The sequence below is a fragment of the Bubalus kerabau genome, chromosome 7, assembly GCF_029407905.1.
Source record: "Bubalus kerabau isolate K-KA32 ecotype Philippines breed swamp buffalo chromosome 7, PCC_UOA_SB_1v2, whole genome shotgun sequence".
Lineage (NCBI taxonomy): Eukaryota > Metazoa > Chordata > Mammalia > Artiodactyla > Bovidae > Bubalus > Bubalus kerabau.
This window is the reverse complement of record NC_073630.1, coordinates 118221930-118248383: the sequence shown is the minus strand read 5'-3', so window position 1 is coordinate 118248383 and position 26454 is coordinate 118221930. Positions and strand designations below refer to the sequence as shown.

Here is a 26454-nt window from a genome sequence, read left to right as displayed (position 1 = left end):
CTGTCTCTTCCTTCCCTCACTCCTCATCTGCTTCTTCCATCACTTACCAGGTTTCCCATCTTCCAAACCGGGATGATGATACCATTTAGAGTAGCTGTAAATATTTAAGAAGGGATGAATGGAAAGCCATGCAAAAGCACTGTCTTTGATGAAATGCAGAATCAAAGTTTTGTTATGAAACTTTTTCATTCAAAATGACCTACGATCCAACTGCCCAGATTACTCCTGTTGACACTGAAAAAAAAAAAAAATCAACAGTGTTAAAAGCAAGTACTCTCTAAGTGTCACAGAACAGAAAGCTGTAAACGGAAAACGAAACAGCAGCCTTTTCCCCTAAATGCCCTCAGTGTGTTTTCCCACGGGCGCCACCATGACGAGCTTCTTTGAATGTCCTTCCAGAACCCGTTTGTCTCTGCGCCCAGGCAGCTCTCTCATGGGCACTGAGATGTGCCCAGACCCCTTCAGTGCTCTCCCGTGGACCCTGCACTCAACTGGAAGGCGCAGCTTGGCAGACGTTTCTGTCTATTAAATGCTGATATGTATACTCTTCATAAAATGATTCATCTGTGTTTCAGAAAGAGTAGGGATGAGATAGGTAGACATGAAATGAGGTAAATTGCCGTGTATCCAGGATGCTGTGTGCCCACGCTAGAGAAAATCTAATACATTCATGTCACCTGTAGAGGATGCTCCGCTAGAACATAAGATCCATCAGGACTTGACACCCCGCCGAGGCACGTCCCGGTGCTGGTTAACTCTGCTGAGTTACGAGCAGGTGTGTGTGCGCGTGCACAGAGGTGCGGTCTGGGTATACAGCGGGGCTCTGTGTGTGCTTCCCCGGATCTTCAGGGGCTCCAGCCTCCGAGCATCTCTGCCCTTCAGCTGGACCTCCAGGTGCTTCTCCAGCGCTGCTTCCACTGTGCCATAAAGGACTTCCTTATACCCTTACTCTGATCTCTCCTGTCCATCACAGTGCTACAAAAGTTCCAAGGACCAGCAACCTCAGATGGAACTGCCGCTGCAAGGTTGCAACATTACCTATATCCCGAAAGACAGCAAAAAGAAGAAGCACGAACTGAAAATCACCCAGCAGGGCACAGACCCGCTTGTCCTCGCCGTCCAGAGCAAGGAGCAGGCTGAGCAGTGGCTGAAGGTAACTTGTTGCTTTTGTTTCTGAGCCAGTTTCCTTCCCAAACCTCTTCCTGAGATCTGTTAGTTTTTGTTTAATGTGCATTTTTTTATGCAAGCACAGGCAAGCAGTGGATTAACCTGTCTTTGATGTCTTGAATATTCTGATTACTTTGAGGTTAATCATTTTAAATTTTGTCTTCAAAAGGGCATTCTGCCTCCTGTTTGCAATCTACTTCTAGAACTTTCTCTTTTGGCTTGGTTTTATCATTTTGCTTTGTCATGTCCGAAGTGAAGTGTTAGTTGCTCAGTTGTATCTGACTCTTGTGACCCCATGGACTGTAGCCTACCAGGCTCCTCTGTCCATGGAATTCTCCAGGCAAGGATACAGGAGTGGGTTGCCATTTCCTCCTCCAGGGGATTGAACCTGGGTCTCCTGCATTGCAAGCAGATGAGCCTTTACCGTCTGAGCCACCAGGGAAGCCCATCGTGTCTGGATGTAGTTTTTTTTTTTTTCCCCTGCTCAGGTTTCCCTGGTCCTTTTAAATCTGTGGATTTAAGTTTTTTCAAAGTTTTGGGAAAAGTTTTCAGCCATTTCCCTTAAAATATAACTGCCCCATTCCCTTCCCTCTCCCAAATAATTTAAATATATGTTAGACTTTTCCACTATTTTCTACTTTTATCTTCTCTTTTCGTTTCTTATCCTTAGTTTCCCTCTTTAGTCGTGTTAATTTTTTTCTTGTTACTTTCCAGATCACTGTTTCTGTCTTCAGCTGTATCTAATCTGCTAGTAAGTTTGCTCTTGTTCACCGGGTTCTTTATTTTGTCTATGGTAGTTTTCAATTCTGGAATTTCTAGTTGTTTCCTTTTTAGGAACTTTTGTTTGGCTTTTCTCTCCATGACAAGCACATACAGGCATGCTTCTTTTGACTGTGGTTTCGGTTGAGTTTGGACCTGGGTCTGTAACCTACGGTTCCTTTTCTTGTGTATGTCATTTTGTCTTCTTGTCAGGGTATCTGATGATCATGCTGGTCATTATATTAACATTTGGAAAAAAAAATATTGTAGTACATTTTTATGTCAGCTCTGCTGAAGGATAATTCAAATATCCTACAGTTCATCCTTTTAAAGTATGAATCATTGGTTTTCAGTTGATTCATAGAGTTGTGCAGCTATCAACATAATCTAATTTCAGAACGTTTTCATCAGCCCAAAGAGAAACGCTGTCCTTACTGTGTTAGCAGTCACTTCCCCTAACCCCAGCCCCAGCCAACTACTCATCCGCTCTCCATCCCTATAGATTTGCCTGTTCTCAGCATTTCCTGTAAACACACTCATGCGATATGTACCCTTTTGCGGCTGTCTTCCTTACTCAGCATGATGTTTTTAGATTCATCCACATTGTATCTGTATCACTCTGTCTTTCCCTCTTGGTGCTTTTTGTGTCTTTTCTAAGAAACCATTGTTTAATCCAAGGCCTGAAAGATTTATAACTATATTTTCCTCTAATAGTTTTGTAGTGTTAGCTTTTAAATTTAGTCTGTGGTCCATTTTGCTTTCATCTTTGGTTATACTGTGAAGGAGGGCTTTAGTCTCAGTCTTTTTCTTGTGGCATCCAGTTGTCCCTCTAGAAATAACTGGATTCTTAGCACAGGGCTTCCTTTCTTGGAGAGCATTTGCATTTGCCTGTGGCACAAGCTTTGCTAGGCACTAGGTCTCCAAAAGCAGTTTAATCTAATTTCAGAGCTTGAGATTTTTCAGAGCCCTCCAGATGACCTGAAGTCAGGCTGTAGTCCATTAAAAGGCAGGCTTATATTTATTTTAGTCTTACTCCAGCTCCTAATCTTGGGGTCCTACTCTTAAAGGTAGGGCTCCCCAGGTGACTCAGTGGTAAAGAATCCACCTGCCAAGGCAAGAGATGCAGGTTTGATCCCTGGATTGGGAAGATCCACTGGAGAAGGAAGTGGCCGCCCACTCCAGTCTTCTTGCCTAAGAAATCCCAAGGACAGAGGAGCCTGACAGTCCGTGAGGTCACAAAAGAGTCAGACGTGGCTTAGCAACTAAACAACAACTCAAGTGTGGGGTTTCGCCAGGGACCTGTCCTTTCTGTGCCCCAGACCCAAGCTTTTGGTTCCCGTTCCTCCAGATCTGCCAGAGTACTAGCTGGCTCCTCAGCTACCTCCTCTGGGAGCAGCAAAGGCAGTCCTAGCTGCTGGCTTGCCTCTCAGTATTTCCATCTACCTCTGGATCATGGCCGGGTAATTCCACACTATGCTCATAGCTGTTCTCTGCTTTTAGGAAGAGGCTGTGTGTATTTCATCTTGCTTTCCTGATGGTCTTTATCGGGGGATTGGTCCACACCTTCTAGTCCGTCATTGCCTGATAGTACTTGCTATGAAGAAAAAGACTGGGACGGGCTGGGAAAGCTTAATGAGACATTTTATAACGCTGCTTTTGTAATAAGATGCCAGCGCCCATTAAACCCAGAGCCCTACTTCCCTCTCCTCCCCTGGAAAAGCATAAGGCCAGACTCTGCAATGACAACAGTGATCATTTCTGCTGGGGCAGCGCACACAGATGTGGCTTTTCGCATGTCTGTAATTTGGGAGATGGAGCAGAGCATTTGTTTTTTTTAATGGGAGTCCTGTGATCGAGAGTTCCGGCTGCTGAGTTTGCTTCGCCTTCCAGACACAGAACCTAATATGTCACATGTCAACCCCTGCTGTTACCAAAGTACTTTTCCATCGTCAACAAAGCTGCCCAAAAAGGTTGTTACTTTTAGCCATTTCATTTTACAGGTGAGGTACTGAGTCCCAGATACACACAATGGCACACCAGTCAACCTGTGATGGAGCCAGGAGTGGACTTCAGAATTTCCTGACTTCATTTTCATCTTCGTTCTGCTGGGCCATCTGACAATTTGCCATTTTCTTTTCTTATTCCTGACTTCTGGGTTCTTAGCACCATTCCTTCATTAAGGAGGGAAAGAATGAGGAAATAGATGAAAAGCCTAATTTTGATTCTGTTTTCTTCACCTGGTTACCTGTATCTGGCCTTCTGCATCTCTGTGTTTACCTGTTTCTTAGGGGAGAACCGAGAAAGGATGCTCTGAAACCTAAGCTTTCTTCTCTTTTCACTCTGTTCTCACAGTTTGTTGACTGTTTAATGCGCACCGAGTCATAGCTCCCTTCTTAGTCACACTGGTCTGGTGTGAAATCAGAGTTCACTGGGTTTTACTACTTCATCGGGAAATAATATTGAGCTGACCGTGCTGCTCACAAACACGCAACTAAAGACAAAACTTTTTCAAGAAGTCAGATGCTAATGGAGTGAAACAACCTTACATCTATTTCACCAATGTGAAATACAGTTCAGGGTACTTAGCCAACTGCAGAGTGATGACTCTGGCAGTGGAAGTTGCATTGCAAGGACTTTTTAGCATTTGCTCATGTTTCTTTAAAAAGAAGTAAACACGTGGTAACTTACCTTTTCCTTAAGGATTTACCTTAATTACTCCATTTAATGTTTGTGTGTCACTCCCATTGCATGTTATAATACAGGAACCTAGGAAGTCTTGATTAGAAATGAAAGTCAGATGACAAAACTAGTTTTAATCAGATACAAAATTTTAATTTTTAAAACCAGCAGAGCTCTTGGATGGAGAAGGAAATGGCAACCCACTCCAGTATTCTTGCCTGGAGAATCCCAGGGATGGGGGAGCCTGGTGGGCTCCCGTCTATGGGGTTGCATAGGGTCGGACACGACTGAAGTGACTTAGCAGCAGCAACAGCAGAGATCTGGGATGATTTAGTTTAGTTTCATCCAGATATTGTCTTTAGATTGGCTGCCTTTTCCAAATCATCTGGAATTTAAAACAACAGAGATTTCTAATGATTTGGTGCCTAAGAATGTTTTCTTTTTAGTTTATGTCTTTTACCCCTTTTAAAATCCCCAAAGCCACAGGTATACTTGAAACATGCCTCCCCTATTAATTCTCTCTCCCTCTTCCAAGATAACTTTTATCTAGAATTTGGTCTTTATTATTATTATCTAGGTATGCTTTGCTGCTAAGTCACTTCAGTGGTGTCCGACTCTGTGTGACCGCATAGACGGCAGCCCACCAGGCTTCCCTGTCCCTGGGATTCTCTAGGCAAGAACACTGGAGTGGGTTGCCATTTCCTTCTCCAATGCATGAAAGTAAAAAGTGAAAGTGAAGTCGCTTTTACTTACACATGTACATACTCATAAACGAGGGGCAATATTATTTTTCATGTTTAAACTTTCTGCGTAAATGGCTCCAGCCTGCACGTGTCTCTCCGCCAGCTTTCTTCACTCAGCTGTTTGTTTGCACACTCTTGCTATCTTGGACCGTGTTCAGTGCGTGTTCTCACGCATGTCCCCTGGTCTGGGAGTCCTGGTTTCTCCAGGATGGGGACCATCTATTGGAATTGCTGAGTTTGGTATATGCTCATCTTCACCGTTACTGGAGCTTGGCAGGTTGTTTTCCAGGCTCCTGTGTATAATTGAGCCTCCTCCAGCGATGTGTGAGAGAAATCATTTTGTGTGTGTCCTTTCAGAGTTTCTTTGTACGTGTGCAAGCAAATAGAAATGCAGATTTCAATTCCCACCCTCCCACCCTCATAAAAAGGGTATATTCTGCACCTAGTCTTTTTTTTCCCCCCTAAATAATTTCGAGATTTTTTTTCCAAATTAAAGAATAGAACACTTCCTTTTTTCTCTCTTACACTACATAGCATTTCACTTTATAAACAGAATATGCTTAAAAAAAATCTGCCTCCATTTATGGATATTGGATTGTTGTCATCTTTTGATGTGACAGAGTTCTGTAATATTTATCCTGTGTCCACAGCATCTCACACTTCTGCTAGTCTGTAGGCTAAATTTCCAAAGAGAGTAATTATTTGTATGGAGGTTACAAGCATTTGTAATTTTGAGATACAGATGAACTACTCTTCATAGGAGGTTTACCGGTTCAGCTTCCCACCAACAGTATGTGTGCGCCTCTTTCCCCACTGTCTTGCAGCAGAGCATGTTACCAGCCTTTGAATTTTTGCCAGCCTGGGAGGGGAAAATGATATCTCATCTAGTTTTAATCTGCATTTATTGTCTTATGAATGGCATGGAGCATCTTTTTATAGAGTTTAAGAGCCTATGGCTATGTTACTGTTTCTGTGAACTGTCTGTTTATATCCTTGGGCCTCTTTGTAGATATCCTGCTCAGAAATCTCTTTTTAAGGAAACTCCCGATTCTGGAGGCCAAGCCAGGTTTGGTAGCCACAGCTCTAGCTCAGCCTGCTAATTTTCACTTGGATAGAAGTTCTCACGGAAGAAGCAGGGTTTGAGAGCACAAGTAAGCTCTCAGTCAGGTAGGCTGTGAAGGTAAATAGCATTCCATAGCCATTTTCACTAAAGTGTTATTTGGTTCTTATAATTGCTTCTGAAATTCATCATAATAAATATAAAAAAGGCAGGAGGGAGAAGAGGGTGAGCTAGTCCTGCACAGAGCGTGTGTCACTAGAGGGCTGACGGGAGCCTGACCCGGAGTTGTGATCTCAGCTCCAGCAGCCTCTTGCTGAATGTCTCAGGTGAGCTACTTGACTTCTCAAAACATAGAGTTTTCTCATCTATGAAATGAGAGGGGTGGAAAGGAGTATTTCCTTTTGGAGTTGTGGTGAGGATACAGCCATATGAAAATGAAAGTGTTAGTCTGACTCTTTGTGACCCCATGGACTATAGCCTCTGTCCACGGAATTCTCCAGGCAAGAACACTGGAATGGGTTGCCATTCCCTTCTCCAGGGGATCTTCTCAACCCAGGGATTGAACCCCAGGTCTCTTGCATTGCAGGCAGATTCTTTACTGTCTGAGCCACCAGCTTAAGACCTAAATTATTTAGAAGAGCACCTCGCCTGTATGAGCACGTATGTACGTGTGAGCTGCTCTTGGTGGTGGTGGTGTTAATCGATTTACAAGCTCCTGCTGACGTCAGGTTGGAAGTCAGGATGACAGAGGATGTTTTCCGGGGCCAGAGCTGCAAGCGTCCTCCTCCCTTCCTCCTGCCCTCCTTTGTCCAGACCTGCAGGGAGGCCAGGAAGCACTATCCTCCCGTGTTCCCTCAGACGGGACACCATGTGCCAATCATCTGCCACATCCCCTATTGCAAAATAAACTAATAAACATCCCAAACAGTCCTTAAATAGTTTATACCAAAGATAATTTTTTAAAAAAATTTGCCTACTCTGGATCTTTCTTGGTTGCCGCGTGCAAGATCTTTTTTTAGTTGTGGCATGTGAACTCTGAATTGTGGCATGTGGGATCTAGTTCCCTGAGCAAGGATGGCCCCCTGTGTTGGGAGCATGAAGTCTTAGCCACTGGACCACCAGGGAAGTCCCCAAAGAGAATGTTCAAAGGAAGTTGTCTGCACTGTAGACCCCGCTGACCTTTTCTGATGAGAATCTGTGAGACTTCTAGTGCTGACTTTGGTATAAATTTGGTGTTAATTTCATCCACCCTTTTCTTGCTCTTTCCCCCAAATCCCTGCTGGGCAGCATTGTCCTGTTCTTACAGCATTTCCTGATCTCTGGCTGCTTTAGAGGAATATAGTTGAGAAGAGTTTTCACCATGATTTAATGTGCTATGAGAGTATCGTGGTTTTGCCAGAGTTCTCAAGGAGAATCACAACATGGTTTATTGTATACATCAGCTCAGAGAACCCCGTCCTGTATGTCCTTTAATGAAGGTCTTTCAGGACTTTCTGGTGGCCCAGTGGTTAAGACTACCTTGCAATGCAGTGGGTGTGGGTTCAATCCCTGGTCAGGAAGCTAAGATCATCCCACATGCCTTTCAGTCAAAAATCCAAAACAAGCAACAGACGCAGTATTGTAAGAAATTCATTTGTGGTGGTTCAGTCTGTATGTCGTATCCAACTTGTGACCCTGTGGACTGCAGCACGCCGTGCCTCCCTGTCCCTCACAATCTCGCGGAGTTTGCCCAAGTTCATGTCCATTGAATCGGTGATGCCATCCCACCATCTCATCCTCTGCTGCCCTCTTCTCCTTTTGCCTTCAGTCTTTCCCAGCATCAGCGTCTTTTCCAATGAGTCAGCTGTTCACATCAATAGAGACTTAAAATAATGAAAAGTAAAATAAAAAGTTGAAAAATGTAGCATTAAAAAAAAATGGAAAAAAGAAAAGTCTTTGTGTTCACCCACGATCTCCCCTTTCTTTATTTCTTCTTGAAGTAGGGCCTCCATGTTAGTGTCTTCATTTTCACTCTGAAGAAATTACTAAAATGCAGTTATTTCTAACAGAGCAGATCTTCCTGAAACAACTCCTTTCAGCTTTGACTGGAAACGTCTTTATTTCACGTTAACTCTTTGTGGAAAGTTAGCCACCACTTATATCAATTGTACCTTTGAGTGTGATGTGTCTTTTTTTTCTGTGACTTCTTTTTTTTTTTTTAAACTTTACAATATTGTATTGGTTTTGCCAAATATCGAAATGAATCCGCCACAGGTATACATGTGTTCCCCATCCTGAACCCTCCTCCCTCCTCCCTCCCCATACCCTCCCTCTGGGTCATCCCAGTGCACCAGCCCCAAGCATCCAGTATCATGCATCGAACCTGGACTGGTGACTCGTTTCATACATGATATTATACATGCTTCAATGCCATTCTCCCAAATCTTCCCACCCTCTCCCTCTCCCACAGAGTCCATAAGACTGTTCTATACATCAGTGTCTCTTTTGCTGTCTCGTACACAGGGTTATTGTTACCATCTTTCTAAATTCCATATATATGCGTTAGTATACTGTATTGGTGTTTTTCTTTCTGGCTTACTTCACTCTGTATGATAGGCTCCAGTTTCATCCACCTCATTAGAACTGATTCAAATGTATTCTTTTTAATGGCTGAGTAATATTCCATTGTGTATATGTACCACGGCTTTCTTATCCATTCATCTGCTGATGGACATCTAGGTTGCTTCCATGTCCTGGCTATTATAAACAGTGCTGCGATGAACATTGGGGTACACGTGTCTTCTTTTAAGATTTGTTTGATCTTTGCTTTTTATCAGTTGACGATGATGTGTCTGGGTATAGCTCTATAGGTTGTAATCTTTCTCAGTGTTTGAGCTTTTTTGTTGTTCTGTGGGTTGAGGTCTTTCAGCAGTTTTGCACCATTTGGGGCTATGTCTCTTCAAGTGTTTTTCTGCCTCATTTTTTTCTCTCCTCCTGTAGTATGTGTTAGGTCACTGGGAATAGCCCAGGGATTTTTGGATACTCTGTTCTATTCTCTTCATTCTCCCGTGTATTTTGGGGTGGGTATTTAGCTTTACCTCTCCTCGAGTTTAGTGGTCCTTTGCTCCTCTGTGTCTAGTGTGCTTTTAAGCCCATCTCATGAATTATTCTTTTGTAACGTCCCATTTTTCATTTCTAGCATTTTTCTTAAAAAAAAAAAAAAATAGTTTTCATCTCTCTTCTGAAATTCCCTATGTCTTCACACATGTTGTATACCTTTTTCATGATCTCTTTTGACTTGCTATCATAGTTATTTTAAAGTCTCTTGTAATTTTAATGTTTGATTCATCTCTAGGACTACTTGTATTGAATTTATCTCTTGAGTTTACATCCTATTTCATGTGCTTTGTGTAAAAGAACAGTAAAGACGGAAGTAAATACTACTTCCTCCAGAAAAGGGTGTGTCCCGTCTCCTGTTTGCTGCCCGTAGGTGGGCTGCCTGAGTCTCACCTGCAGTGGAGGCAGATCTGGACTGGGGGCTGCAGCTCTGCTTTGACTCACGTTGTTACTGTTGTCACATGTTTTCAGGGCTGGTTCTGGAATTTTCCATCATCGTGCCTCAAGTTCTGAGCTGTCATGGGAGTCTGGAGCTCTCTGTGTGCTACAAACACAGGGCGGTGTTCTGGACCGCCCTGTTTTCCTCTTTGGCTTGACGAAGGCTAGCTCTTTGGTTTGCTGGGGTCTCCTCTCTGTTCTTCAGTTGGGCCTCTGGCCTCCCATGCCTTGGGAGGAATCTTTCTGTCCTGGTGTGTCTCTAGCTTTTGCAGGTTGGCTGCCTTGCACTCTGGGAGAGCCCAGGTCTCTCTGGAGGAGGGGATCGTCTTCACTGCTGCTGTGAAGCAGCTGCCTTGCACTTGGCCAAAGTCCCGTGTGTCTCGGGGGACATCCCTGAACTCAGCTTCTTTGGCTCTAGCCTTCCTGGCTGTTCTTACGCACTCAGTACAGAAGCAAGGGAAGGAGGTGGAGGTGGGTATAGACTTGTTCTGTCACTGCATCGCCTTGAGTTTTAAACGGTTATGCCAGCCTTCATGTGGCTGCTTGCCCTTCCCTGGTGGCTCAGCTGGTAAAGAATCCGCTTGCAGTGCAGGAGACCTGGGTTCGATCCCTGGGTTGGAAAGATCCCCTGGAGGAAGGCATGGCAACCCACTCCAGTACTCTGGCCTAGAGAATCCCATGGACTGTATAGGCCATGGAGTCACAGAGTCAAACACGACTGAGTGACTTTCACTTCACTCAGTCATGTGGCTGCTAGAAATTTTCTGGTTTCTCCTCCACCTCCCTGTGGTAGGTCCCCTCCTCCTGCTGTTCTGCCATTTGTGAGGCAGCTGGGGTCACTTCCTTCTTAAGAAGGACTCTTCACTTTTGAGAACTTATCTCACTTAGGCTTCTTTGTATCCTCAATGCTTTAGTGAGTTAAAAAAATGCTACAATTTTTTTTACAAAACATTATCCACACTGCTTCATCAAAGTGAAAGTGATGGCCTGTGTGCCTTTTTTGTGGCAACAGAGGTCAGGAGACCCTGTGCTGCGTTTTTATTCGTCAGTCTTGCCAGAAGTTTATCCATTTTATTAGTTCTTTCAGAAAAACCCCCAATTTTTCCACTGTTGATTTTTCTCTATGGCACTATTGCTTTCTATTTTATTAAGTTCTCTTCTTTCACTTTGTTTTGGCTTAATTTTCTACAATTATCCAAGTTTCTTGAATTGTATACTTAGAAAATTAATTGTTAGCCTTTATATATTTATTTATTTAAAGCTACGCATTTCCATCTAAGCACAATTTTAGCTACATCCTCAATTTTGATTTTTTGTGTTTTTTATCATTTAATTTAAAATATTTTCTAATTTCTCTTGTGAGTCCCCTTTTTAGTAATGGTTTATTTGGGAATATATAGCTGAGCTTCCAAGTATTGAGTGATTTTTAAAAAAATTTATCTAATTGTTTTAAATTTCTAGTTTAATTCCACACTAGTCCCAGAACTTTTTATGGTTTCACAAAGTAGACGTTTTGTAGACTTGACTTACTGCTCAGCATGTGCTCAGTTTCGGTATGCGTTCTATGTCTGCTTGAAAGGGGCGTGTATTATACATTTGCTGGGTGTACTCTTCTGTAGATGGTTATTCGATCACAGTCATGAATTGTCATGTGAAGATCTTCTACATCCTTACTAATTTATTTTTTATGAGTTACTCCAAGGGAGAGATGTGGGAATATCTACCGGTTTGATTATGAATTTATCTATTTGTCTTTATTATTTTCTTCAGTTTTTGCTTAATATTTTTGAGGCTGTGTTCTTTGTTACATACAGAATTTAAATGGCTATATTTCATTTCAGTTCAGTTCAGTCGCTCAGTCGTGTCCGACTCTTTGCGACCCCATGAATCGCAGCACACCAGGCCTCCCTGTCCATCACCAACTCCCGGAGTTCACTCAGACTCACGTCCATCGAGTCAGTGATGCCATCCAGCCATCTCACCCTCTGTCGTCCCCTTCTCCTCCTGCCCCCAATCCCTTCCAGCATCAGAGTTTTTTCCAATGAGTCAACTCTTCGCATGAGGTGGCCAAAGTACTGGAGTTTCAGCTTTAGCATCATTCCTTCCAAAGAAATCCCAGGGCTGATCTCCTTTAGAATGGACTGGTTGGATCTCCTTGCAGTCCAAGGGACTCTCAAGAGTCTTCTCCAACACCACAGTTCAAAAGTATCAATTCTTTGGCGCTCCAGCCTTCTTCATAGTCCAACTCTCACATCCATACATGACCACAGGAAAAACCATAGCCTTGACTAGATGGACCTTTGTTGGCAAAGTAATGTCTCTGCTTTTGAATACGCTATCTAGGTTGGTCATAACTTTCCTTCCAAGGAGTAAGCGTCTTTTAATTTCATGGCTGCAGTCACCATCTGTAGTGATTTCCACTGTCTCCCCATCTATTTCCCATGAAGTGATGGGACTGGATGCCATGATCTTCGTTTTCTGAATGTTGAGCTTTAAGCCAACTTTTTTACTCTCCACTTTCACTTTCATCAAGAGGCTTTTTAGTTCCTCTTCACTTTCTGCCATTAGGGTGGTGTCATCTGCATGTCTGAGGTTATTGATATTTCTCCCAGCAATCTTGATTCCAGCTTGTGTTTTTCCAGTCCAGCGTTTCTCATGATGTACTCTGCATAGAAGTTAAATAAGCAGGGTGACAATATACAGCCTTGACGTACTCCTTTTCCTATTTGGAACCAGTCTGTTGTTCCATGTCCAGTTCTAACTGTTGCTTCCTGACATGCATACAAATTTCTCAAGAGGCAGATCAGGTGTTCTGGTATTCTGATCTCTTTCAGAATTTTCCACAGTTTATTGTGATCCACACAGTCAAAGGCTTTGGCATAGTCAAGAAAGCAGAAATAGATGTTTTTCTGGAACTCTCTTGCTTTTTTGATGATCCAGCAGATGTTGGCAATTTGATCTCTGGTTCCTCTGCCTTTTCTAAAACCAGCTTGAACATCAGGAAGTTCATGGTTCACGTATTGCTGAAGCCTGGCTTGGAGAATTTTGAGCATTACTTTACTAGCGTGTGAGATGAGTGCAATTGTGTGGTAGTTTGAGCATTCTTTGGCATTGCCTTTCTTTGGGATTGGAATGAAAACTGCCCTTTTCCAGTCCTGTGGCCACTGCTGAGTTTTCCAAATTTGCTGGCATATTGAGTGCAGCACTTTCACAGCATCATCTTTCAGGATTTGAAATAGCTCAACTGGAATTCCATCACCTCCACTAGCTTTGTTCATAGTGATGCTTTCTAAGGCCCACTTGACTTCACATTCCAGGATGTCTGGCTCTAGGTGAGTGATCACACCATCGTGATTATCTGGGTCGTGAAGATCTTTTTTGTACAGTTCTTCTGTGTATTCTTTCCACCTCTTCTTAATATCTTGTGCTTCTGTTAGGTCCATACCATTTCTGTCCTTTATCGAGCCCATCTTTGCATGAAATGTCTCCTTGGTATCTCTAATTTTCTTGAAGAGATCTCTAGTCTTTCCCATTCTGTTGTTTTCCTCTATTTCTTTGCATTGATCGCTGAAGAAGGCTTTCTTATCTCTTCTTGCTATTCTTTGGAACTCTGCATTCACATGCTTATATCTTTCCTTTTCTCCTTTGCTTTTCGTTTTTCTTCTTTTCACAGCTATTTGTAAGGCCTCCCCAGACAGCCATTTTGCTTTTTTGCATTTCTTTTCCACGGGGATGGTTTTGATCCCTATCTCCTGTACAATGCCACGAACCTCATTCCATAGTTCATCAGGCACTCTATCTATCAGATCTAGGCCTTTAAATCTATTTCTCACTTCCACTGTATAATCATAAGGGATTTGATTGAGGTCATACCTGAATGGTCTAGTGGTTTTCCCTACTTTCTTCAATTTCAGTCTGAATTTGGCAATAAGGAGTTCATGGTCTGAGCCACAGTCAGCTCCTGGTCTTGTTTTTGCTGACTGAATAGAGCTTCTCCATCTTTGGCTGCAAAGAATATAATCAATCTGATTTCGGTGTTGACCGTCTGGTGATGTCCATGTATAGAGTCTTCTCTTGTGTTGTTGGAAGAGGGTGTTTGTTATGACCAGTGCATTTTCTTGGCAAAACTCTATTAGTCTTTTACTGGGAGTTAAAACCCGAAATGTTGTTCTTTCAGTTGTTTCTTGCTTAAAGAATTGCTCTCCGATTAATCTGTAGATTAACAATCTTCCCTAATGGTACCTTTTTGATGAACAGAACTTGTTAAATCTGAAATCCGCCATATCACGTCTTTACTTCTGTTGTTGCTTGTTGTTTATTTGCTAAGTCATGTCCGACTCTTTGTCCAACAGTATCGTGCCAGACTCCTCTGTCCATGGGAGTTCCCAGGCAAGAATCCTGGGGTGGGTTGCCATGTCCTTCTGCAGGGGACCTTCCCTAGCCAGGAATCGAACCCGCATCTCTTGTGTTTCCTGCGTTGGCAGGTGATTCTTTACCACTGAGCCACCGGGTAAATCCTTTTTTTACTGGTATAGTCCGTGCCTTTTGCATTCTGCCCCCCAAATTTTAGCATATCCCAAGTCATCGCGATAGAACCTGTGTTTTCTTCCAGAAGTTTTCTGGCTCTGTCCGTTTAGGTCTCTGATCCCTATGTTTTGGTTCTCCTGTACAGGATGAGATGTGGGAGTCAAGATTCACCGTCTTACGTATGTATAGTCAGCTGTCTTAGAACCACTGAGACAGCAGCTTCCGCGACTGGGGACGCGCTGCTCGTGCATGTGCGAGCCCTACTGGGCTCTGCGTGCTGCCTCCTCAGTCTGTTTGTGCGGCCACAGGCCAGTGCCACTGCGTCTTGCTTGTTGCATCTGTAGAGAGAGCCTTGAAATCCGCTATCATGTGGGTTCCAGCATGGTTCTCTGTTTTTCTAAATGATTAAAAACTTTGAAATCATGTTTTTATGTGTAAAAAAGTCAGGCTGTCATCCTAGTTTTTAATATCACCTTGTCAAGGCCACATCTTTGTGCTTGAAGCAGATGTTTTTTCCTTAAAAGAACTGTCATACAAGGAGCAGTGCGTGTTAATCTTGATGACAGCCGGTTAGAACGACAGAAGAGTGAGTGGAAAGCCTGGAAATCTGGAGTGTGTTCTAAGAATGCCTTTAACTCATTATGATATTTTCGGTCACACAATTTTCCCATTTATCTGTCAAGTGGAAGTTATTCTGATCAGAATGATCAAAAAGCTAGCATGGAAAAGGTATATAAATGCCCCCTTAGAATTATAATAAACAATTTAAATATATGATTTATTGGCATCACCTCTTAGGATTCCTTGCGTGAAAAGCTCTAAGAACTCTCTTACTTGAATTACTTTATAAAACAAATGTCAATTTCCCTTATTAATATAAACTCCTATTCTCCCATCTTGTCCTAAACCTTTCATCCCAGGCCTTCAGTATTTTGAAAGATGGCTTCAGTACGTCACACACATCCCTCTGTCAGGAATGAGAAGCCGGGGCCTGTGTTTGGCCAGGACATGACTTGACAGAAACTCCTTCAAGGGTAGCTGCCAAATCTGTTTCTCTCCTTTCGGTCTGCAACTTCCATTACCAACAACTCTTGCCAAAGTTAAATTTGTGTGTGTGTGTGTGTGTGTGTGTGTGTGTACAGATGTTGAAAACATGAGCCATCTTGTAGGGGTCAGTCAGAAGACAAGAGCCAATATTCCCAGAAATGGAGTGGTCAGGTTTCCTACAAAAATGTGCAGAGATTGTGTTTCTGAAGATGAGGGTTCAAGTTAAAAGCAAACAAAAATACCACAGAACATATAACAATTTGTTTTTCTTTTTTTGAAGGATTTGTAATTCTGAATTTGGATCCAGTTCCCTTAAATACTTATTGAACTTCCCTCTAAACGTGGCTGTTCCCGAAGAAGTATATTAATATAAAAACCTCCTTTGCAGCTATTAAAAAAAAATAGGTCAATAAACCCTTTATTTAGAACTTCTGAATTAACTCTGCAGGGGCAGCATGGCAGTACATAGCAATCAGAGCAGAAAGTTCCATGAAGCTATAACCTGAAAGAATCCGACCGTTTGCTGAAATCTGTGGAAACAAAGACCGGCCTCTGCCCGTGGGTCTTCTCCGCAGTGTCTTCCTCTGTGCCTGGGAGGATAGTCATGAATAATTCCTATTGTTAGATACTTTCCCGATGCTGAGAGGCCACAGGGAATCCCATGCAGCCCAGGTGCCGGGACCCCTCTGGCCTACCAGAGCTGCCTCCATCCGCTCCCTCTGCGGGGACAGTTTAGGTTCAGGAAGGGGAACCTGAAGGCGGGAGAACAGGCGTGCTTGGCCTGTGCGGTGTTGTGAGCGCGCAGACTCTGGGCTGGCTTCCTCAGGAGAGGCTCCCGTGAGTTACCTTCGATGGCTCAGTAACTGCCTCTGGCTGCAGGGGTCCAGAGACCCCTCGGCTCCTCAGACCTCTGTTTGATGGAGAAACAGGGCCTGGTAATGGGACAGGAGTGAGCGGAGGGGACGGCCAGGGACCAGGAGAGAGTGGGAGGGAGTCAGCGAGGCTGCGGTGTTGGCGATGCAGACGTGGCTTCTAGTTGATGCGCGCTCTCTCTTTCTCTTTTTTTTTTAAAAAGACTTCCCAGCTGCCTGAGGATTTTAGGAATCTGCATGGAGGACCGGGAAAACTGTCATGAGGCTTTACTTACCTCCTGTGGTGGTCTAGTCTCTTGCCTTCTGTTTTTCATTCACACCTTTTTTTTTTTCTCATAGAGAACTTCAAGTCCAGTTTATCTCTTCATTCCCTTCTCTTTTTTTTTTTCCTCTCAACAAACTCTTTTTTTTTAGTTGCTGTTACACATTAGGCATTGGGAAAACCAACCTGAGTGAGGCGGAGCCCCTTCTTTGAAAATGAGCCCAGCTTTAATAGAGGAAGCAGACCAGCGGGTTCATGATGCCCGTGACCAGGCCCTGAGTGTAGCACGTGGCCGCCCGTGCCCGTGGAGGGACAGCTGCACCGCGTCCCACGCAGGAGGGTCTGAACAGGCTTCCTGGTCACGTGGGAACTGGGCCGCCCTGGAAGGGTGAGTCCTATTCAGCCAAGAGGGGAGCACACCTCCCTGGGAGACCCCTGAGGTCTAACTGGAGCTGTGTTGATCCTCCACCTTTGGAAAAAAAAGAAAGAAAAAAAGACAGTTGTGTTTTGCATAAAACCTTTTGCCAGGGATAGATTTCTACAGGTTATGCTTTGCGGAGTTTAGCCTTTTAGTGTGAACTGAGTCCCTCAAGACCCTCAGGGTGTGTGTACAAATGGACACGCGTTCACGTCTGTACCGCTTGGATGGAGGAAGAGCGCACGCCGGCTGTGTCGTGAGCTGTTGTGGTGGCCGTCGCTTTCCGCACATTCTAGGTGGGGGGTGAGGCTCACAGGGAGGCTCTGCTATGTGTCTGGAGCCCACTGGGGGTGGGGCTGGGCTGGGATTCAGCCCTTGCTCCTGTCGGACAGGAGCCCGGGAGTTTCCTTTGCTGCAGTGATGTTGGCGTTGGTGAGTGCAGTCACGTCTCAGCGTGGATGAATACACGTGCAGGCGCTGGCTGAGCACCCAGGGTCACATTTTCTCTTACTCCAACCATAAGGACAAGACAGGTCGTCTTTCTCCAGAGGAAAGAAAAAGTCTCATCCTTAGATCAAGAGAGCTTGTTCCTTGTCAGCTGAAGGCATGATAAGCAAGGAAGTGGAGGACTAAAGACTCAGTGCAAAGATAGCAAAATTAGCATGAAACAGCCAAACTGAGGGAACCTTCCCGCCAGAGACGTTCAGGAGGGACAAGTCAGCTGCTTGGTGCACCTGTGCTGGTTTCCACACGTGAGACTCAGCAAGGAAACATCGGCGGCGAGCTCTCTGGTTTCTTCTCTTTCTTTTTTCCTGTTGTAGTCTCTGGTGTGGATTTCACCCCCGTTGCTTTTTCATAAAGCAGCTGAGCGGCGGGATGGCTGGAGACACCGTCCCAGCCTCCCCTCAGCTCCTGGCTCCAGTCCCAACCCCAGAGCAAGTCGAGGGAATCTGAATGTGTCTGCTGGGACCCTGTTGCAGAGTTCCTATACAGATAGCTGGGAGTCTGGCATTGCTGTTTTTCTTTTTTTTTTGCTCAGAAGGCACTTGGGTTGAACTCAGGTTGCATCTTAGCTCCAAAAGGAATAGTAGAGGTTTTGAAAGCTGTGTCTGCTAGCTCCTCATTCACAGGCGGGTATGTTGCACCAGGCCAGGAGCTTGTCTGTCTGGTTTCTTGTGTGTCCTCAGTGATCAGAGCACCTTGCAGGAGCTTAGGGAGGACGGACGGGACAGGGATGGCTGCGGGGTGGCTGTGGTCGGCGGTAGGTGCCACACGTGGCCCTCACACCTGAGGGTCTGAGCTGGGAGCCCTTCCTGAGCTCAGCGTGAACGGTACGGGTGTGGCAGTGACGGCGGAGGTGACCGCAGCCACCGCGTCTTCCCTGTATTGGTACACACGCAGGTGCTGCCTGAGGCATTTTGCATACAGGGTCACATTTGCTCTTAATTCAACCGCAAATACAAGACAGGTCATGTTGACAGACCTTTGTTTGCTAGTGAGGACCCTGAGGTCAGAGAGGGTGCGACTTGGCCACTCCTGCTGTGCTTGCCTCGCAGATGGGTCCGCAGGCGCCTTCTCAGACTCTTAGTGCTTATCTTCCCTGCTTCTCCAGACCCCAGCCGCCCCCTGGCTCTGCAGAGCCCCTCCTCAGGGGTCCCCTCTAGCCATGCCCACCCACAGTCTCTCCGCCTCTCTCACAGACACTCCTCCTCCAGGCAGCCTTTGCTGGGCTGTCCTGCTCAGCTTCCTTCCTCCCTCCCTCCTGCTCCCTGCTCCTGGAAAGTGTGCTGTCCTGCTTGGCTTCCGGCTTCCGAGTCCACTGCAGCTGGACTCTTGTAGCCACTCCCCTCCTTTGGCTCCATCCTGTGTACTGACCGTGTATCTTCCCCGAATCTCTGCCCTGCTTTATCTCCCCCTGCCCCACCCCAGATGTGCCCCCTCTAGAGCCGTGAGCACCAGCCTCAGCAATGGCTCCCGGGGTCCTGCTGGCCTCTCCTGGCCCATCTCCCCACACGGCACTCTGGGTTTTCCGTAAACTCTTCATGTCTACACTTTGCACCTCGTTCCCACTGCCTGGAGCCTTTTCTACCGGTTCTTCCCATGACCACGTCCTCTGGCCTTTTAGCTCAGCTTGCATCTCACATGTCATCCCAGGAAGGCCTCCCTTGATCTGAATCAGCCGCCCCTTCCTGTTAAAGACCGTTTTCTATTCTTCGTAGCGTTGGCGACTGTCTTACTTCACCTTCACTTCTTGGGCGATACTCATAGTTTGCTGTGATATCTAACTTTTACTGGAGTGGAAGCCCCATGAGGGCAGGACTCTCCTGTACATCATTCCCTTCTGTATCCCAGAACCTCTGTTGTTTTCAGGATGGTCTAGACATTTGGCAAATGATGAATGAATGTGTGGGGCTTCCCTGGTGACTCAGTCGATAAAGAATCTGCCTGCCAATGCAGGAATCCTGGGTTCAATCCACGGGTGGGGAAGATCCAAAGGAGAAGGAAATGGCAACCCCCTCCAGTATTCTTGCCTGGAGAATCTCCATGGACAGAATGACTGAGTGAGAGAAGGAACAAATTTATGCCTGGCCTCCCGAGGCTTAACTCCAGATGGCTCCGACCCTCGAGTTTTTCCGCCGCGCCTCTCGCCTCCGCTTCGACCCTCGTGTGAGCATCTCTGCCATTCTGCACTTGCCACAGGTGGTCAGAGAGATCTACAGCGGCTGCAGCGGGCCCGCCGAGCCGGAGTGCCCTCCCCCGCCGAGCTCCCCGGTGCACAAGGTGGAGCTGGAGAAGGTAAGGGGTGTGCTTCTTTCCAGGAATTAACCTTGCGGCTGATTTAGGCCTTCCTGAAAGTTTTAACAGCACCTCTGAGAATTTCAGCATTTCTAGTTGAAAAACAAAAAGAAAAAAAACAACAACAATGCACCCCTGCTGTGCCTCTGCCTGCCAGGTGGGAAGCGTAGGTCAGCTGCTCCACTGGCCACGTGGTCTTCATCCTCTCCAGCAGTAGATGCAGGAAAGGGCTGTGAAGGTGTCACAGGCCGCTGCCTGTAACACAGCAGCGTGCGATCAGCGGGCAGCTCCGTGTTCTTCTGGAATACGGCAGGTGCTTCCCGAGTGTCCCCTCCCAGAGGCTTATTCCCCACAGACAGGTTACAACCCGCCATGCCTGCTGTCTTTCCCTGATGGTGTTCTGACAACATCCCCACCACCCACAATCCCAGCTCTTCCTCTCAGCCCATACAGTGCAAAGGAAACCAGAAGTCAACCCACAGACTGGGGTAAGACATGTGCAAAAGACATCTGAGCGAGGACTTGCGTTCAGAACAGATAAAGAAGTCTCAGAAGTCAGTATGAACCAAAAATCCAATACGAATACAGATAAAGGTTTTAATAGATGTTTCCCTAAGGATGATGACCCTTCAGGGTCCCTTGGACAGCAAGGAGACCACACCAGTCAGTCCTAAAGGAAATCCACCCTGAATATTCATTGGAAGGACCGATGCGAAAGCTGAAGTGCTGATACCGTGGTCACCTGATGGCCACAGTTTGCCCGTATGTGCAAAGACCCCGTGTCCACGGCGAGCCCCAGCTTCCTGCCCCGTGGTGTTCTGTTGGTGGCCTGCCTCCCAGGAGCATCCTGAGCCCTCCCTGTTGACCCCTGCCCCACCTGTGGACAGTTCCTTTCTGTCTACTCTTGTGGCCAGGGCTCTCTAGAGAAACAGAACCAAAGAGTCTGTGTGTGTGTATATACATACACATATTTTATATGTATTATAAAATATAATTTAAATATAAAATTCTACACGCAGATGAGAGACTCATTGTGAGCAACTGGCTCAGATGATTATGGAGCCAGGTTAGGATGGTGTGGCTTGGTGAGGGAAATAGTTTATGTACTCCTAATATTTTTTCAAAATTTTTGGCCAGAAAAAGTGATGTGGTATGTGTCAGTGTAAGCTCAGTGAGCTTTTCCTTTGTTCTTTTGATGTTTTTAAAGCCTTTGTGGCAAACCAACCAGATAGTCTGTGTTATAGCTGAGCCCTAACCATCTCCAGATTATTGGAACGTGGCCCACATTTTCTTTCATTTTTGAGATAACATTTGGCTGATCCACGATACATCACTTGGTCAGTGTGGCCATGGGAAGGTAACTTAATCTTTTTATCCTCACAGAAACTGTCTTCAGAGAGACCGAGTTCAGATGGTGAGGGTGTTGCAGAAAATGGAATTGCTATGTGTAATGGAAAAGAACAAGGTGAGTTCTGCTCGTGCCAAAAATATATAAACCAAAAAAAAAAACCCAACTCCAAAACAGAAGCATGACGACCAGGTCTGTAAGTGCTTATTATGTAGCAATGTCCTCAGTGATTCAGTGATGCACGTGTCAGCGCCCCGGCTTACACAGACAGGAACCCAGAGGGCTCCCTGTGGTCGGCACTGTCTCTCCGGGTCTTCATTTTAGTGCCGCCAAGCCTTGGTCTAGGCATTCTCTTTTTGTCTGGGTATGTTCCCTGCATGAATTTATTGTATTGTATCTTTTTTTCTGGGGTTCGGGGTGGGCGCCGTGCCGCCTGGCTTATGGGCTCTTAGTTCCCATCTGAACCAAGACTGAACCTGGCCCCTGGCAGTGAAAGTGCCCGCGTTCTAACCACTGGGCAGCCAGGGAGCTCCCTGGGCCTCCTGTTTTACTGCATGACTCACAGCAGGCTACTTCCTCACTTGATTTATCACTGGGACAGATTTGCATCAGGGGCGGGGTGCCGGCATCTCGCTGGGAGACGTGGTTGGGGAGCGGGGGAACCTCATGTAAGTGGAATAGTCTAGCGTTTGTCCTTTTGTGGCTGGTAATTTGGCGTGGCATGGCGTCTTCAGGGCTCATCCCCGTTGCGGCAGGCACAGGACTCCCTTCCTTGTTAAGGTTGGGCAGAATTCCCTTGTGTGGGTGGATCACGTCTCCTTCTCCATTCATTCACCGATGGACATTTCGGTGGCTTCCACCTTTGGGCTATTGTCAGTAATGCTGCTGTGGGAATGGGGGTACAAATACTGATTTTTACTTTTTCCCTAAAGTCAACTTTATAAAGGTGTAAGTTACACATTGTCATATTCAGCCTTTTTGGCATATGACAGACACATACATGTAACCTGCATCGCAATCAAGAGGCAGAACACGGCTGTCACCCCCAAGATGTTCCCTGGCAACCACTGACCTGTTTGCTGTCTGGGAAGCGGAATCGTACGGGGTGCAGCCTTCTGGGTCTGGCTTCTCACTCTGGGTATTGCGATTGGGGCGGATCCACGAGCTGACTCAGTTGTCTGTTCTTTATCTAGGCTGAGAGGATTCCATTATGGATGGGCCAGTTAGGTATGCACTTCCCGACTGGAGAATAGCAGGGTGGTTTCCGGGTTTGAGCGGTTTATGAGTGAGGCTGTTGCAGACGTCCACAGCAGGCTTTTGTGTGAGCGTGTAAGGTCTTCACTTCTCTAGGCTGATGCCTCGGGTGGGGCTCTGCGGCCGCTGGCACTCATGCCTCCTCACCAGCCTTCTGTTGTCATCTTCATTTTGTTCTTTTTACTTTGGCCATTTTAATAAGTGCTGTGTAATTGTGCCTTTAGAATGCATTTTCCTGTGACAACAATGTTGAACATTTTTTAATAATTTTTTGCCTACTGTGTGTTGTCTTTAGTTGTTGTTGCTCAGTCGCTCAGTCGTGTCCCGCTCTTTGCGAGCCCATGGATGGCAGCACGCCAGGCTTCCCTGTCCTTCACTGTCTGCTGGAGCTCGTGCAAACCCACGTCCATCGAGTCAGCGCTGCCATCCAGCCATCTCATCCTCCGTCGCCCCCTTCTCCTCCTGCCCTCACTCTTTCCCAGCATCGGGGTCTTTTCCTGTAAGTCAGCTCTTCACATCAGGTGACCATAGTACTAGAGCTTCATCTTCCACATCAGTCCTTCCAGTGAATATTCAGGGTTGATTTCCTTTAGGACTGACTGGTTTGATCTCCTTGCTGTCCAAGGGACTCTGAAGAGTCATCATCCTTGGGGAAACATCTATTAAAACCTTTATCTGTATTCTTATTGGATTTTTGGTTCATACTGACTTCTGAGACTTCTTTATCTATTCTGAACACAAGTCCTCTTTCAGACGTCCTTTGCACACGTCTTACCCCAGTCTGTGGGTTGACTTCTGGTTTCCTTTGCACTGTGTGGGCTGAGAGGAAGAGCTGGGTTTGTGGTGGGGGGAATGTCTTCCCTGTGCACGGCCAGCCCTGTCTCTGCTCCCCAGGTGAGCGGCTCCACCAGCCCGGCTCGCCGCACTCTGTCACCGGGGCAGGGGACTGGGGCACAGACGTCTCCTGGCTCAGAAAGGAAGTCGCCGCAAACGGAAGAGCAGTCCACACCATTAAGAGTCTTGGAGCCCAGATCGTCTGGGCTGTTTTGATATGTCACAGTTTACCCCAAAGGGTCATGATCTCTGCCTCAGCCCACGAGATTTTCTAACTCCATTGTTTCTGTGTGTAATTTTAGTTCTTTGCGTCGGAAGTTGTTCGGTGGAAGGTATCATCTCTGTCTTCACAGGGCACATTATGTGTCATCAGAGCCAGGAAAGCTGTCTTTAAGTTGTGCCCTGAAATTGGACAGCGTGCAATCTCAGGGTTCCTGTTCAGACGCCAAGGCTCAGTGGGCACTGCTGTGGCTGGTCTCTTTCCTCGTTTGCCATTTCCTCCCCTAGTGTCCCTGCCTGAAATTAGGTTCTGCAGAATGATATCTTATGTCTGGACATACGGATCAGTGCCTGTGTCTGCATCTGACGGTCTCGTTTCCTTTTAACAGGACCAGCCTTCTCTGCTCTGTCAAGGTGACCTTGGTTCAGACACTTCTGCCTGGCATGGAACTTTGCATATAGTCAGACCCCCAGTGGATAACCACTGAAGGAAGCTAATAGCTTAAGTACATTCTGACCTGCTCCCCGAGCTTTTATCCTTGCTGCACACTCTTGGCCAATTTGCACTTGAGAAATTCCAATAAAGCCCCTTTGATCCCAGCCATGTGTCAGCTCAGACAGATTTCTCTGCTGGCTGCGTGGAGGAAATTCCGAACTCCTGCAGCTTCCCCAGAATGTTAGACTCTCAGCTGAACACGGACACAAGCCAGACTCTGTGACCAGAGCCATAGGGATTGACTCTAAACTCTGGTGGCTTCTTTCCAGGTGTCAGGCCCCGGCATGTAATGAACCAGTGCGGTGTGATTTTGGGTAAATTAGTAGAGTTGCTACTGATACTGCAGCTGACGTGAGAAAAGAGAATTGAGTCCCTGGGGCTGATCTGTGTGGGAGCGACGGTTGTCCCTAACTAGCCCTGCACGCGTTTACCATTTAATCACGGGCTAACGAGTCTGTTGGTGGACTTAGCAAGTGCTAAGTCGCTTCAGTCATGTCCAACTCTCTGAGACCCCATGGACTGTAGCCCACCAGGCTCTTCTGTCCATGGAATTCTCCAGGCAGGAATACTGGAGTGGATTGCCATGCCCTCCTTAGGGGATCTTCCCAACCTAGGGATCGAACCCACATCTCTTAAGTCTCCTGCACTGGGAGGTGGGTTCTTTACCTCTAGCGCCACCTGGGAAGCCCCCAGGTGGCATTATGGTAAAGCAAGTGAATAGTCTGATGGCATTAGCCCCATGTCCCCATTCCTCCCACCTGACTAAATGTCAGAACACCTAGACTCACTGGTATGGGTACCAGAGACCCGCCTGGGCTTACGGCACTTATGGCTGTAACATGCTGTCAGCGCCCCCTCCCCGCTCCCTTCCGCAGCTTCACAGTGCCGCTGTCTGGACTGTCCCTCCTCCACAAGGTCTGAGTGGAGAGTTCTGAGTTGTTAGGTTTTTCTTCGTAACTCTACTATGTGAATACCATCCACATATTCTTGTTCTATCAACATATTCTCCCGTTTCTACAGCTTTGGCTTTTTCTTCCAATGATGGCCTCCCTTCTGCTTTTGCAAAAACAAAACAAACAAAAAAATCAATCCATGGGCTTTCAGAGAATTAAAGGTCCTTGCTAACGTCTTTTCTTTGTAGTCGAGTCCAGCAAGAGCTTTCCCAACAGTAGCAAATCCTCATCAGATTGCAAGTCAGTCTGACGATTCAGCTTTCTCACGCATCACCTAGCAGGGAATGACTGATTCACGCTCCCGAGCTTTGCAGAAGGCGCCTTCTGAGCACAGAGCGCCCTCGCTGAGAGGACCTAATCAAAGCTTAGCTTGAGTGGGACTCTGGTCAGAGATGGTCTCGACGCTCTTGAGAAACCACGAAGAAGGGTCACCCACTGCCGCTTTCACTTTGGGTTTGGTAGAACTGAAATCAGTGGTTTGGGCATTGCAACCAGGGATTCCATGTCTGACGGCAGCTGGGGAGGGGCTGTGCCTTCAGATCGGGAGATGGAAGCAGGTTCCTGGTGCTTTATTTTACAGGGGGTTGCGTGCGGTGGGAGAGCATAAGGAGGGGTCAGAGTGACCACCCCGTCTTCTGTGTTTCTAACATGACCTGGTCCGTGTGAGATAGCACAGATGTGCTTGTCTTAGCCCAGGCTGCCTGCCGTAATGAGATGCCACAGGCCGTGCAGCTTAAACGACAGAGATGCATTTCTCACAGTCCCGGAGGCCGGAAGCCCAGGATCCAGGTGCCGTCGTGGCTGCCGGTGTTGGCTGCCGGTCGTGGCCCCCTTGCTGGCTTGCAGATGGCCATCCCCTCACTGGGTCCTCAAGCGGCCTTGCCCCCCATCCCACGAGGACACCAATCCTGTCGGACCAGGGCCCCACCCTTAGACCTCACCTAACCGTCAGTGCTTCCTGAGGGGCCCGTGTCCAAATACAGCTGCACGGGGGTTAGGGCTTCCCATGTGGGAGACATGGGAGACGCAGCCATTGTCCATCGTGCCGTTCACGCTGTAGTGTGGCTTCTTGCTCAACTACATTGTAACTCCTCCTGCCTTCAGACGCTGTTAACTGTCCCTTCTTCCTGGAGAAGAAATCAGGGTTCAAGCACAGGGACTGACCTCAGGGACCTCCCTGAGTCAGGGCGGGGAGAGGGGAAAAGGGACACGGAGCCCCGAGGAGGCTGGGCCTGGCCGTTACGCACATGGGGTGGGTGGCAGGGTGGAACCTAGAAGGGGGGCCCTCTGCCCCACTGAGCGGCCGGCGTGGGGGAAGGAAGTAGCGAGTGCCTCCACTTTTAGAGGGCGGGTGTAGTAATCAGGCCGACGGTTTATGGTCTCACATCCGAGTCCTCTTTCTCTGCGGATCCCGTGTGGTTGTGTGTGCTCCATCTCTGTGGGCAGAGGAATGCTTGAAGGAATGCTTGACTTGCGTTGCCTTTTC

At 46.6% G+C, this 26454-nt stretch overlaps 1 protein-coding gene across 3 annotated transcripts in view; it reads left to right on the top strand.

The window, feature by feature from the left end:
* Positions 1–26454, top strand: part of AFAP1 (actin filament associated protein 1) — a 149391-nt gene that overhangs the window by 79989 nt on the left and 42948 nt on the right. For all 3 annotated transcript variants that reach the window (XM_055589187.1, XM_055589189.1, XM_055589188.1), the window contains 3 exons: positions 974–1153; positions 19769–19864; positions 21248–21329. In XM_055589187.1, the coding sequence (XP_055445162.1) occupies positions 974–1153; positions 19769–19864; positions 21248–21329 (358 nt within the window). The remainder of the gene's footprint in view (positions 1–973; positions 1154–19768; positions 19865–21247; positions 21330–26454) is intronic.